This window comes from Epinephelus moara, chromosome 22 (assembly GCF_006386435.1).
Source record: "Epinephelus moara isolate mb chromosome 22, YSFRI_EMoa_1.0, whole genome shotgun sequence".
Lineage (NCBI taxonomy): Eukaryota > Metazoa > Chordata > Actinopteri > Perciformes > Serranidae > Epinephelus > Epinephelus moara.
Genome location: NC_065527.1, coordinates 6,007,031 through 6,018,012, shown reverse-complemented (window position 1 = coordinate 6,018,012; position 10,982 = coordinate 6,007,031). Strand labels below are relative to the sequence as shown.

Below are 10,982 nucleotides of genomic sequence, written 5' to 3'. Positions count from 1 at the left end.
ATATTTCGGCCGCGCTTTGGAAAGCAGAGCTAAATGGTAAACAAACATGGCAGCACACCGGTAAGGTAAGACAACACGTTTACATGTCGTTTTCTATATGTTCTCTGACATTTATCCTAACGATATGAGGCGGTCTTTGTGGAAAAAAAGCTTGTTTAGTGGACTAACTTTGCACTTGAAGGTTGCCCGTTCACTTACGTTTTAACAGGTCTGACGCTACTATGCGCCCCGGCTGTATCTAGGCTCACGGCTAACATGCTAACTATTATTTTTATGTCACTAGTCACTTGAAACAAATTTAGGACGATAGGAGACAGGTTGAAATAAACCGAAATTTCCCTTTAAAGTCAGCCGGCTCAACATGAGGACTCTAATGACAACGCTCAACGGGCCCCAAATTGCAAAAGCCTGAAAACTTTCTTGGCATAAGCACTTAATGAGTGATTTGAAACGCCATCTGAAGTTCAGGGAGTTACAGCACTTCCACAATATATAAGCTGCCTGTTTGCAGAGTTACCGTGAGGTGGAACAATCAAACAGACAAGGTCAAATAGTGATGCGGATGTCATTAACTCCTCCCACCTACAGGTGAATTGATCAGGTCACAGATGGAGGCTGTGGCCCTTCACAGCTCCACGGCAGCTGGGAACCTCAGGTGGCGTTGTACAGTCACGCAGGTAGAGACAGACAGGGTGACGCAAGCTGCCAAGAGCTCCTCTGTACCCCAGACAAAGTGACTGCCGTTAGACCGGAGCAAGCATCTATCCGCTGTACATAAACCAGCTCGCTGAAACACACACAAGGTCACTTCTCCATCCTCGTCACCAAGGTGACCCTGTAGTTTGGCAAGACGGGCGCTCCATCTCAGTCACCACACGGCCTCAGCACTAATACCCAGCTTTGTTTTGTGCTTTATTGATTTTCCATTAAAGTGCTGCTTTTTACCCGATCCCCACCCCCACCCTTTCATTTTCAGAGGGGTCACCGTCCGACGCTTCTTTGTCCCCACAAACAAGTTCGGGATATTTATTTGCTTTTCCTCAAAATGACAAATCATACTTTTAGTCTCGTCTCTCCTTTACTGACCTCGTGTCAGCTGAGTTATTTGCAGTAAAGGTGGAGTCATCATTTACTTTAATAATGAAACAAGAACGTATTTATCATCATGTTGTACGAGCCAAATTAATACTAAGAGACATTTCTGTCTTGGGAATCTGTTTCTTATTTTATCTGTCTTTGTCTGCATACTTTTTCTTGTTGCTGTCAGCTGTGCAGTGACGTGCCAGAACAAAGGAATGATCATTATCATGAATTATAATCATACCGTTTTCATAGCATTAGTTAAAGCAAAACAAAAGGTTAACAGCATACTGTCAGTGCTGTACAATGGAGTCGATGCAAACCAGCTCAAACAATACAATGCACACACTAATCGTTATTGTTAGAGAAACAGGCTAATTAACCTTATCAAGGCTGAATGCAAATGAACTATTTCCAATAGGTTACCACTGATACTCCTGCCATCCAATAAAGGCGAATAATGCCCCGAAGTGAACGCAAGGAGAGTTTAAATCACAGCCGTGGCACCTCGGAGGCTCAGCTCTTCGGCAGCCTTCCCTCTAGTGAGGTAGTGTCTGCTGCTGGCGATTGATGCAGTCATTACGTCACCTCAGTCTGCCTCGTGCAACCAGGCGGTGTGTACTGGGAATGTAAATACAGTTGTTCTGAGGGTGAACGAGTACACATCCAAAGAAAACCTAGAAACGACATGAAGGACTCTCTGACTACAAATGAGCCCTGGCTGATGTGGCCTGCGTTTGTCACTGCAACCAATTTGACAGCTATAAAGTGTGTCTTTCAGTTGTATTCATTAATAAAACATTTTTTATCACAGACTGTTGAGATCCTGGAGGTGATGTCAGTGTGTAACAGCTGACGTACTGGCGGGCAGAGACCAACCAAACTGTTCTTGGACTGCTGAGGGGAGTTGGTTTAACAGGAGATAATCACAGAAACTTTTCAGACACATTAAAAAGACAAAACTGCACAAACAGAAAAAGTACCAAAGTTAAATATCACAGAAATGTAAAGCGATCAGCTATTAAAACTGATATATTGGGGGAGATAATTAGAGAACATTGCCGCTTAAATGCTGCCTGCAGGCCAGTGGCGACCCCCAGAAATATTTTGTGCAGCCCTCGAACATGACATAAAATGCATTCATTGTATATTAATCTTTTGTGGTCCATTAAAATACTTCTACTTTTAACAGCTTGCTTTTTATACAGTACTCAGCCACTGCATCAACCTGCGTCTCTCGAACAAGCATCTGTCAGGTTAGGAATTAGAACTTGTAGAAAACTACTGGTTGCCTTGGTTGAGTGTCACAGGAAATACATTCTGTCATCATTGCTTGTGCTGCTTGGCTAAAGTTAGCAACTTGGGTGGATGACTCGCAAATGCACTTTTCCTGTGTGGACATCAATCATGAGCTGGCTCCCTAAATCGGCACATAGCAAATCTTTGAGCGCCTCTGCCGAAGAAGAAGAGAACATGCTGTGGTTAAGTTCACAAGACTTGTTTTAAATGATGACTTTCAACAGTGACAGCAGTGTGGCTCCGTTAACATCAGTGTTGGTTGGTCTCATGGTTGGTCCACCACTTTGGCCCAGACTTAAAGGGGAACTAATGTTTTTTTCAACCTGGGCCCTATTTTCCGATCTACTTTTGTCTAAATGAGTGACAGGATGTTCAATATTTGACATTTCTCCAGTACGAAGCTAGGGCTGACCTGCCTGCAGCCCGTGAGCTCGCGCTATATTAAATAATAGGGCACTCAGACAGCGTCAAACAACGTCAAAATACGTCCACTAAAAGTGCATTTTTTTTAACAGATAGGCTCGGATTGTTAGTATAATTATCTGACAACATAACGGAAAGGAGAAATGAACGTCTGTGTTTACCTTTAGCTGGATTCAGACATGTTCCTCTGCCTGTTGCTGCTCCCTCTCTCTCCTCGTCCACTCTTCAGTTTCAATGAGCTCTGCGTCCGTGTACGTCCGTGTACTCCGTGTTCAAATAAATACGGGCGCTCATCGAATTCAAATGGCTCATCCAGATCCAGTTGGTCAAAATCGGGTAAAAATTTAGCCATGACTACTCCAAACAGAGTAACTCCTCACATTTTTAAGGTCACTTCAGCGGTAACTTCCTGCAACAACTCAAATCTCGTGAGACGTGAGATTTTAGAGCTTTTAGAGATTTTGACTTGCCACAACAAACATGTCCAAATTATTACCCGATTTTGACCAACAGGTCAGCCCTAGCTTCGTACTGGAGAAATGTCACATATTGAACATCCTATCACTCATTTAGACAAAAGTAGATCAAAAAATAGGGCCCAGGTTGAAAAAAACATTAGTTCCCCTTTAAATACAGTTTGGATTGCAGTTTATGTTTGCTTTAAATATTCAAAGTCATGAATTCAATGTATTTTCATACAGCATCAGTCACAAGTTATATTTGTAATTTTTCCAGTGTTTTAATTCATGGCCAATTCCTTGATAAACTAATGACATTTCCATCAGCCTCAGCTATATTTTAAGTTAAGTGCTAACTAGCAAATGTTTGCATGCTAACACACTTTTTTTTTTTTTAAAGATTTTTTTTGGGGCATTTTTTGCCTTTTATGGACAAGACAGTTAAGTGTGAAAGGGGGAGAAAGAGAGGGGATGACATGCAGCAAAGAGCCATAGGCTGGACTCGAACCCGGGCCGCTGCGTCAACAGCCTTGTACATGGGGCGTCTGCTCTACCACTAAGCCACCGACGCCCTGCATGCTAAGACACTTAACTAATTAACGCAAGCATTTTACATTATTATCTTAGTATGGCGTCACAGAGTCACTAGCATGCCTTTAAAATCTGAGCGGGCATGTCTAAAACCAAGACTGTAATTTTTTGTTGACACTTTATTAATCCGTCACACGATAAAAATTGTAACGCACAGAAACCTCACACTCATGGCCAAATCTGATACTTTTTACTGTTCCATTTGTTGCAAGAATTCTCAATACAAGGGAAAATGTAAGACACATATGTTGGTAAATGGACCTGCACTTGTACGGTGTCTTTCTAGTCTTCTGACGACTCAAAGTGCCTTTATACTACGAGTCACATTCACCCATTTACACACATTCATAAACTGGTAGCTTACAAGCCACCTGCTACTCAGTTTTTTACAGTCTCATATACTGATTGATCAGCCGGGGATTGATCCAATCTTCTGATTAGTGGACAGAGCCACAGCCACAGCCTCTATGCTCCCTTGCCTGTCTTCATTGGAGTTACCTCGCTAGGTTGTCGCCACTCTGTCTGCGTCTTACATTTGGCACTGCGGCTACCTGAGTTCTGAAATCATATTGTGCGGCGGTTACATTATACTCTGCTGTCAGCATCATCATTGTTGTTGTGCATTTCTGGATCGGCTATTGTTACCTTCTCTTTGACGTGGAAGATTTCCAGAAAGACATTGCTTCCAAATCTTTTCACTTCTGTTTCTTGCTGGCTCGCTGTCCTCTTCTACCCTGTTCCGTTGATGTATGTGTCCCTCAGGTAAAGCCACAATTTCTTCTTGGTCAAACAACTCTCTGTAGGCTTTTGACAGATACAAAAAACACAGAACATCAAACCTGCTTTCAAAACCTTAATGACAGTGTGAGTGATGTTACAGTATGTATGGGAACGTACCAATTGTGATGAAGTTACTGTCTTTACTAGGACAATAAAGGCATCTCATACATGTATTTTCCTTGTTGCTCCACTGGGCTGCTTCGTCCAGCTCTTTAGAGCTTAAATGACACAAGTGGTACAAGGGTTCAAAACCAGCCCCATTTCATTACAGCATTGCATCTGCCCTTTAATGTAGTGACATCACAACAGGAACTCAAGGAGACAGTCGTGATTGCTCTCTGGGGTCTTTATTACAATTTGGGTTTTATTTTTAGTAGCTTTAAAAGTTGAAGTCTTCGTTGTCCTTCCTATCGGTAATAATAATGCTGAAGTCACTAATTTAATTGCTGAGATCTGACGATGTGATGACATCACTGAAAAAGAAGTCCGACAGGTCAAGAAACAACCTGTCTGATCGTCTGGCCTTGTTCCCAGATCTGAGCTGTTACTTTGTCGAGTATAAGGTTATCAAACGATAGTCAAAACTGAAAACAGGACCCAAGTTTTAAGAAACCAGAATTATCCTTTGAGCAATTCTGTTATATAATTGGTGTTTCTGATTCAATTCACTCCAAAAACTTTCATCAAAGGGCTCAGAATTACCCTTTGGACAGTCAAACACTCCCAATGCATTAAAAACCTTGGCATGGAATATTCTGGTCTGTGCAACGCCCAGTGGGAATTTGGGCTGCTGAGTCTGAAACCTGTCTTCTCCCTCTTCCCTCCATGTTGCGATCTGTAGGACTTATTTTCAATCACTTCTCAGGCACGCATGGCTCAAGTGGCTATTTACCATGGAGAGCAATTTTCTCCAATGGGAATGGCCATCTCATGCTGATAGAGATTTAATCTTCAAGACATCGTGGGTAGATTAAGATGATGAATCACATGAAACAGTTGGAGAGATACTTCACACTGATCTGTTGGTGGAGAATCAGACGGCTGCACGTCACACTGCTCTTTCAAAGGGAAAACAAATGGGGGCAATGTGAGCATGGCGTGCACCAACAGTCAGAGGAGAGCTGAGAGATTTGATTGTTTGTCGATGTTTCATTGTCAGTTTTTATTGGTTTCAAGCAATTGTATTACCAGTACCAAAATCTGCTATTGTCACTAAGGTGCTCTTTGTGATAGGAGAGGTTTTCCAGGTTTTAACATTTTTTATTTTTGCTGAACCAGACTTACAGGTGGGAAATAAACTTTTCTCGTAACAATTTTAAAGACACATTTTACAGCTATGGCCATATTTTATCCCTGTCTTAACAAAAAAGCACACAAAGTTTTCCACACTGTATTTTATTCTCATCTTTTTATAATTTCAGCTCATCATTTGCCATGAACTTCACTTTTTTTTTTTTACTCCTGTGTCCTTTTTGCTTCAATGAAAGGGTTTGTCTCTACATATGTATTACAATCATGTCCCATCCTCTCTTGTCTTGCTTTCAGGGTTTGCTGACATCTGGAGTCGAGTTTGAATCCCTGCCTGCTGCGCTGTCCCTGCCTGCAGAGTCTGGCCTGTACCCCGTCACTCTGGTTGGTGTCCCACGCACAGCTGGCAACATCACTGTCAATGGTGAGTCTGTCTGAAAACCTATTCCAACACTCAGATGTTGCACTTAAGAATGAGCTGCTCAAATTAGCTGTGATTTCTGATGCATATGCTGCTGTATCAGAGACACATTGTGGCCTTGATCTTAACTTTAAGCTCCTGTTCTTCAGAACACCATCCATTCAAGCTAAATATGTCCTATATTCTGTGTTTAAACCCAGGTTACCACACATCAGTGTTTGGGGTGACCAGTGATTGCCTGTTGGAGGGCCTGCCCAGTGTGAAGACTAGTGGCTGTTTGGTGGAGGTCATTCCCTCCCTTCCTCGTCTTCAGCTCAGCACATCACTACCACGGTCAGAAACTCTCTGAATCTGTTTATTTTTATGGTTTTTACAGCTCTCTAATGCTACAGGGACGAGTTTAACTCAACACCAACACAATAGGTAACAGTCACATGGGCAGGGCTGCAGATTTGTGTTTGGGAATGCCGACAGTGTGTGAGCAACTAGCTAACTGGAGCATTTATTAGTTTACAGGGCACTCAGTAAGTAGGATGGTGACATCATTCATTTTTGTGAGCTCTGTATATTGGAAATTAAATGAGAATTAGGATGTTAAAGCACTGACCCACAGCTTTAATTTAAGAGTGTTTACATCCACATTAAACAAACAGATTTAATGGGACCAAAACGTATAAAATAAAGTTGGACACAAGGTTATCCCTCCCTGTCCAACTCAAAGGCAGGTCGCCTTAGTCTTACTGGCTGCTGCCTTGGTTAAATATTCCAAGATAAATGCAGATTGTTTTGTTTACTTATGCCAAAAACTATCATACCTTTAATCAGCAACTGCCTTGGTGCAATTATATCACACATGCACGTTATGCATGGCACTCGAGTGTGAAGGCAACAAGGGAGAGACACATTAGGTAAGCAATGAATGGCTGTGATTCATGAGGCAAATGTGGTAACTAGGGATGCACCAAAATGAAAATTTGTGGCCGAAGCCGAATAAAATTAAACGCTTAGCCGAATACTGAATACCATTGTTTAGTTTTTCATTAGTTTTTGCAGATGAACCCCCTCCAGATTAGTGTTGTCACGGTACCAAAATTGGCACCCACGGTACGATATCAGTGAAAGTATCACGGTTCTGAGTAGTATCACGATATCACAGCCAAATTGAGGCAGATGTGCCTTTTGTCATTTATAAAAAGATAAATCACTTTTCTATAATACATCAATGATATTTCAATGGAATAAATTACTTATTGACTTATTCATACTTCAAAAACAGTGATTAACATAGGGGGGATCAAAATAAAATAAATAAATGAAATAAAAATCAACCAGCCACCCTCCTCCTCCCCTGACAAGTAAAGAACAGTCCCTAAAGTGCGGTGAGGTTTGTGGACCGTTACCTGCCTCAAAGAGAAATGTGAACGGCTCGTTTCTCCTCTGACACATCACATACCTGTGTGCCGCTATGGCTCGGTTGTTCAGGTACTTCTGGGCAGTCATGGCACCAAGAAGAGGAAATTATTGGAGCCGGACTTCTCCGTTGCCGGTAAGCCTATGGCCACCGTATTTGACAGGAATACATTCCTGTCTGTGTCTGTGACCCCCGTTCAACCCACAGCCGGCGGGATTCGCCTTTCGTTTCTGCTGCTGGTTGAAATCTGTACTCACACAGCGTGCTGAATGATTTATTTTGCTCGAACAAAACTATTTTTAGTTNGGTGTACAGAGCCAAAATGACGACAACTGTATCATTGTCCAAATAATTATGGACCTGACTGTATTCGGTTACCGAATATTCGGTGCATCCCTAGTGGTAAGGTGTTTGTAATGGAAGCTTGGTTAGCTTGAGTTACAGAAGTAAAGAGGACTGGATATCGAGGCTCAGTAGCTTACCTTTTGAGCGCTGGTACTGGTAAGAAATATTACTGTGGTACACAGCCATGAGTGATAAACCATGGTCTGGTAGCCACTATCTGAAGTAGTTTTATGCCTTTGAGCTGCTCTCAGCGAGGTAAAGGTCCTGAAAGATACATAAAAGCGTTTTCTTTCATGTACTTTGTGTGTTTTTCTATGAACATAATGCTGACATCGTTATGTATCGTTCTTTGTCCTCATATTAGGCAGGTTGTCATTTTTATTTTGCCAGAAGGTTGCCAGATAAATCCTAAAGACCGCTGTTTTCAAAACCTCTTGGATGAATGGTGTCCAAGTGAGGCAAAGGTCCTGAAAGATGCATATACATGTTTTTTTTTTCTTTCTTTCTGTTCTTTCCATGTTCTTTTACGAACAAAAGTAAATGCTAACATTGTGGAAACAATACTGCCACTATAATGATACATCATGATTGTCTTTATATATCAAAAACCTATTTTTGTACGGCTCTTCAGATAGATAGAACCCTATCGCTGGTCAAAATTTTATTTACTATAAAGAGTTAAGTAAGTATAATGGGAGCTGATCTCCAAAAGGCATGAAGTTAACATGTTTTATTATTGTTTTGGAGCACTGTGCAAATCAGCATGTTTTTCCCAAAAATACTGCACATGCAGCAGCATTGATTCTGTGGTAACCTTGGTTACAGCAGTGGCAAAAGATGAAAAAAAAAAAAAAAAACTGACTCTACCAGTAGTACCAAAAAATTTCAAATGATACCCAGCCCTCAAAATAAATAGTTTGTCACTGTCTACAATCATGCAATAACTTGAAATTTCATCTCCAGAATTAAAAAGAAGAAGGTAACAGAATTCTGCAATAAAAGGCCAAGGACGGAGGAGGAAAGAGATAATATATAGATATAATGGTTTTTTTTAACATCTTTAGACCGGGGCTGTAACTCAGTATGGCGAAGTTTAATACACTGTCAATGTCTCCTACAGTCGAACACTTTCTTAATAAAGCAGCCAGCCACTTGAGACAGTTCATGAGGTAAGTGAGGGTCAATCTAAGACTCAAACCAGAGAACAGGGAGCAATTATATAAGTTACTGAAATATAGAAGAATATGAAGAATAGCCTAGTAAGTAAAAATGAACTTAATTTGGTTTTTGTGCCTTATCGTATATAACAGTCAACACAGGAAGCACAGAGCAAGTAGCTTCGACCCAGACTGGCCTAAAAGCAGGCTCATGAACATGCCCGATAGGATGTTGTGTGTAATCTGCAGAAAACACACATTATGAGGCACCTCACATCACACGCACACCTTTCCACCTTTGTCTCAAAACTGTCCAGGAAAAAAACCCTGACATGAACTGAAATACAATCTTTATGTCCCTCTTCTTTGTTGCGAAACCTTTGCAGCCTCGTGCTCCTGTTGAGACCTTTTGGCTTCATTCAGGTCCTCAGTAAGTGAAACATGTGCTCAATTGAATCAAGGTCAGGTGACAGACTGCACAGACAAGAACACTGCACTGTTGGGCCGTAAAAATATTAAAGGGCAACGAGTCCTACGCTGCTCACCCACGATTGATGTGAACATCCTCACACACACCGTTAAAGCTGAAAGTCAGCACTTTAACCTCGTAGCTATTGTTTCATTTCACATCCACTGTGCCGGAGTTCAGAGCCAAAACAATGAAAAATGTGTCACTGTCCTACAAATCACAGACTGCACTCTCATTGGATGGTGCTGATACTCCCATTGCTTAACAGGTAACAAAAGGTAAATGTTCAGCAGGGTGTCTCTGACCTGTTAGATGTGTTTTCAGACATAAATCTGATCAGTGATGCAGGATAAGCACCAAGCCATTTTATGCCAAATTATCAACCAGGCATTTAACCACAACCAGAAGTTTGCATAATTTGAGATTAAACAGACTTTCGGTTGTTGCCATTCACACAAGACCTGTGCATGCAAATGAAATGTTTATGCACTGACTCACATTCAAGTTTCTTTCTGATCCAAAAGAAAAAAGCTTTCCCAGAGAAAAAGAAAATTCAACTTCAGATCTCTTCTTTGTCCAGCCTGTTTCTCCCAGACATAACTGAGCTCTGTAAAACATCAGTGTAAGATTTTGACCATTTTCTCATACCTCTTAAATCCAGCTCCTGAGAAATAGCCTCTCTCTTGTCTCAGCCTGATCCTTATTTAAGATCTTAAAATGCTCTTTTTCCTCTCTCACTGCAGTGATCTTTATTTGTCTGAAATAATCAGTTCTTGAGATAACTGTAAGATCCACAAGAAAACTAAAATGAGCCCGCACAATTTCAGAAATTTGTCTCAGTGATTAAATTCAAGTCTCGATTTTATCCGTTCTCAGAATTGAGAACCCTCTGAGAAGCCTATGAGCACAGCTAAAGAACTCCTGCTGATTTATTTTTACTCCTCATTTCTCCTAAAGGGGGTTGGGGTGTCGGGAGAAACGTCTTCAGATAAGATGCTGATTTCTTCTGATGAGAGAAGTAAAGACTATTGTGAGCAGCAAAATTTTCCTCTGGGTTATGGCACAGTGGCCTAAAAGTGACGTATTAATAATTTATTGTAACCTTAGTGTAACTCACAGTATGGAAACTTATCCCTTTCATACTAAGTAGCAGTGTCATGCTTGCTTAAAACTCAGTTTAGGTTTGTGAACCCTTTTTAATTCAGGAACCAGATCCTAACCTTGCACTTACATTAACCCTAACCCTAAGATTACTTGTGTTTCATTTCATTGTCAGTCGCCTTTACCCCATCTTGTTGCT

General features: G+C 41.2%; 1 protein-coding gene across 3 annotated transcripts in view; it reads left to right on the top strand.

Moving 5' to 3' along the window:
• The window catches only part of trappc9 (trafficking protein particle complex subunit 9), a 318,188-nt gene that overhangs the window by 65,248 nt on the left and 241,958 nt on the right, over positions 1 to 10,982 (top strand). For all 3 annotated transcript variants that reach the window (XM_050034614.1, XM_050034613.1, XM_050034615.1), the window contains 2 exons: positions 6,177 to 6,303; positions 6,501 to 6,633. In XM_050034614.1, coding sequence (XP_049890571.1) covers positions 6,177 to 6,303; positions 6,501 to 6,633 — 260 coding nt within the window. The remainder of the gene's footprint in view (positions 1 to 6,176; positions 6,304 to 6,500; positions 6,634 to 10,982) is intronic.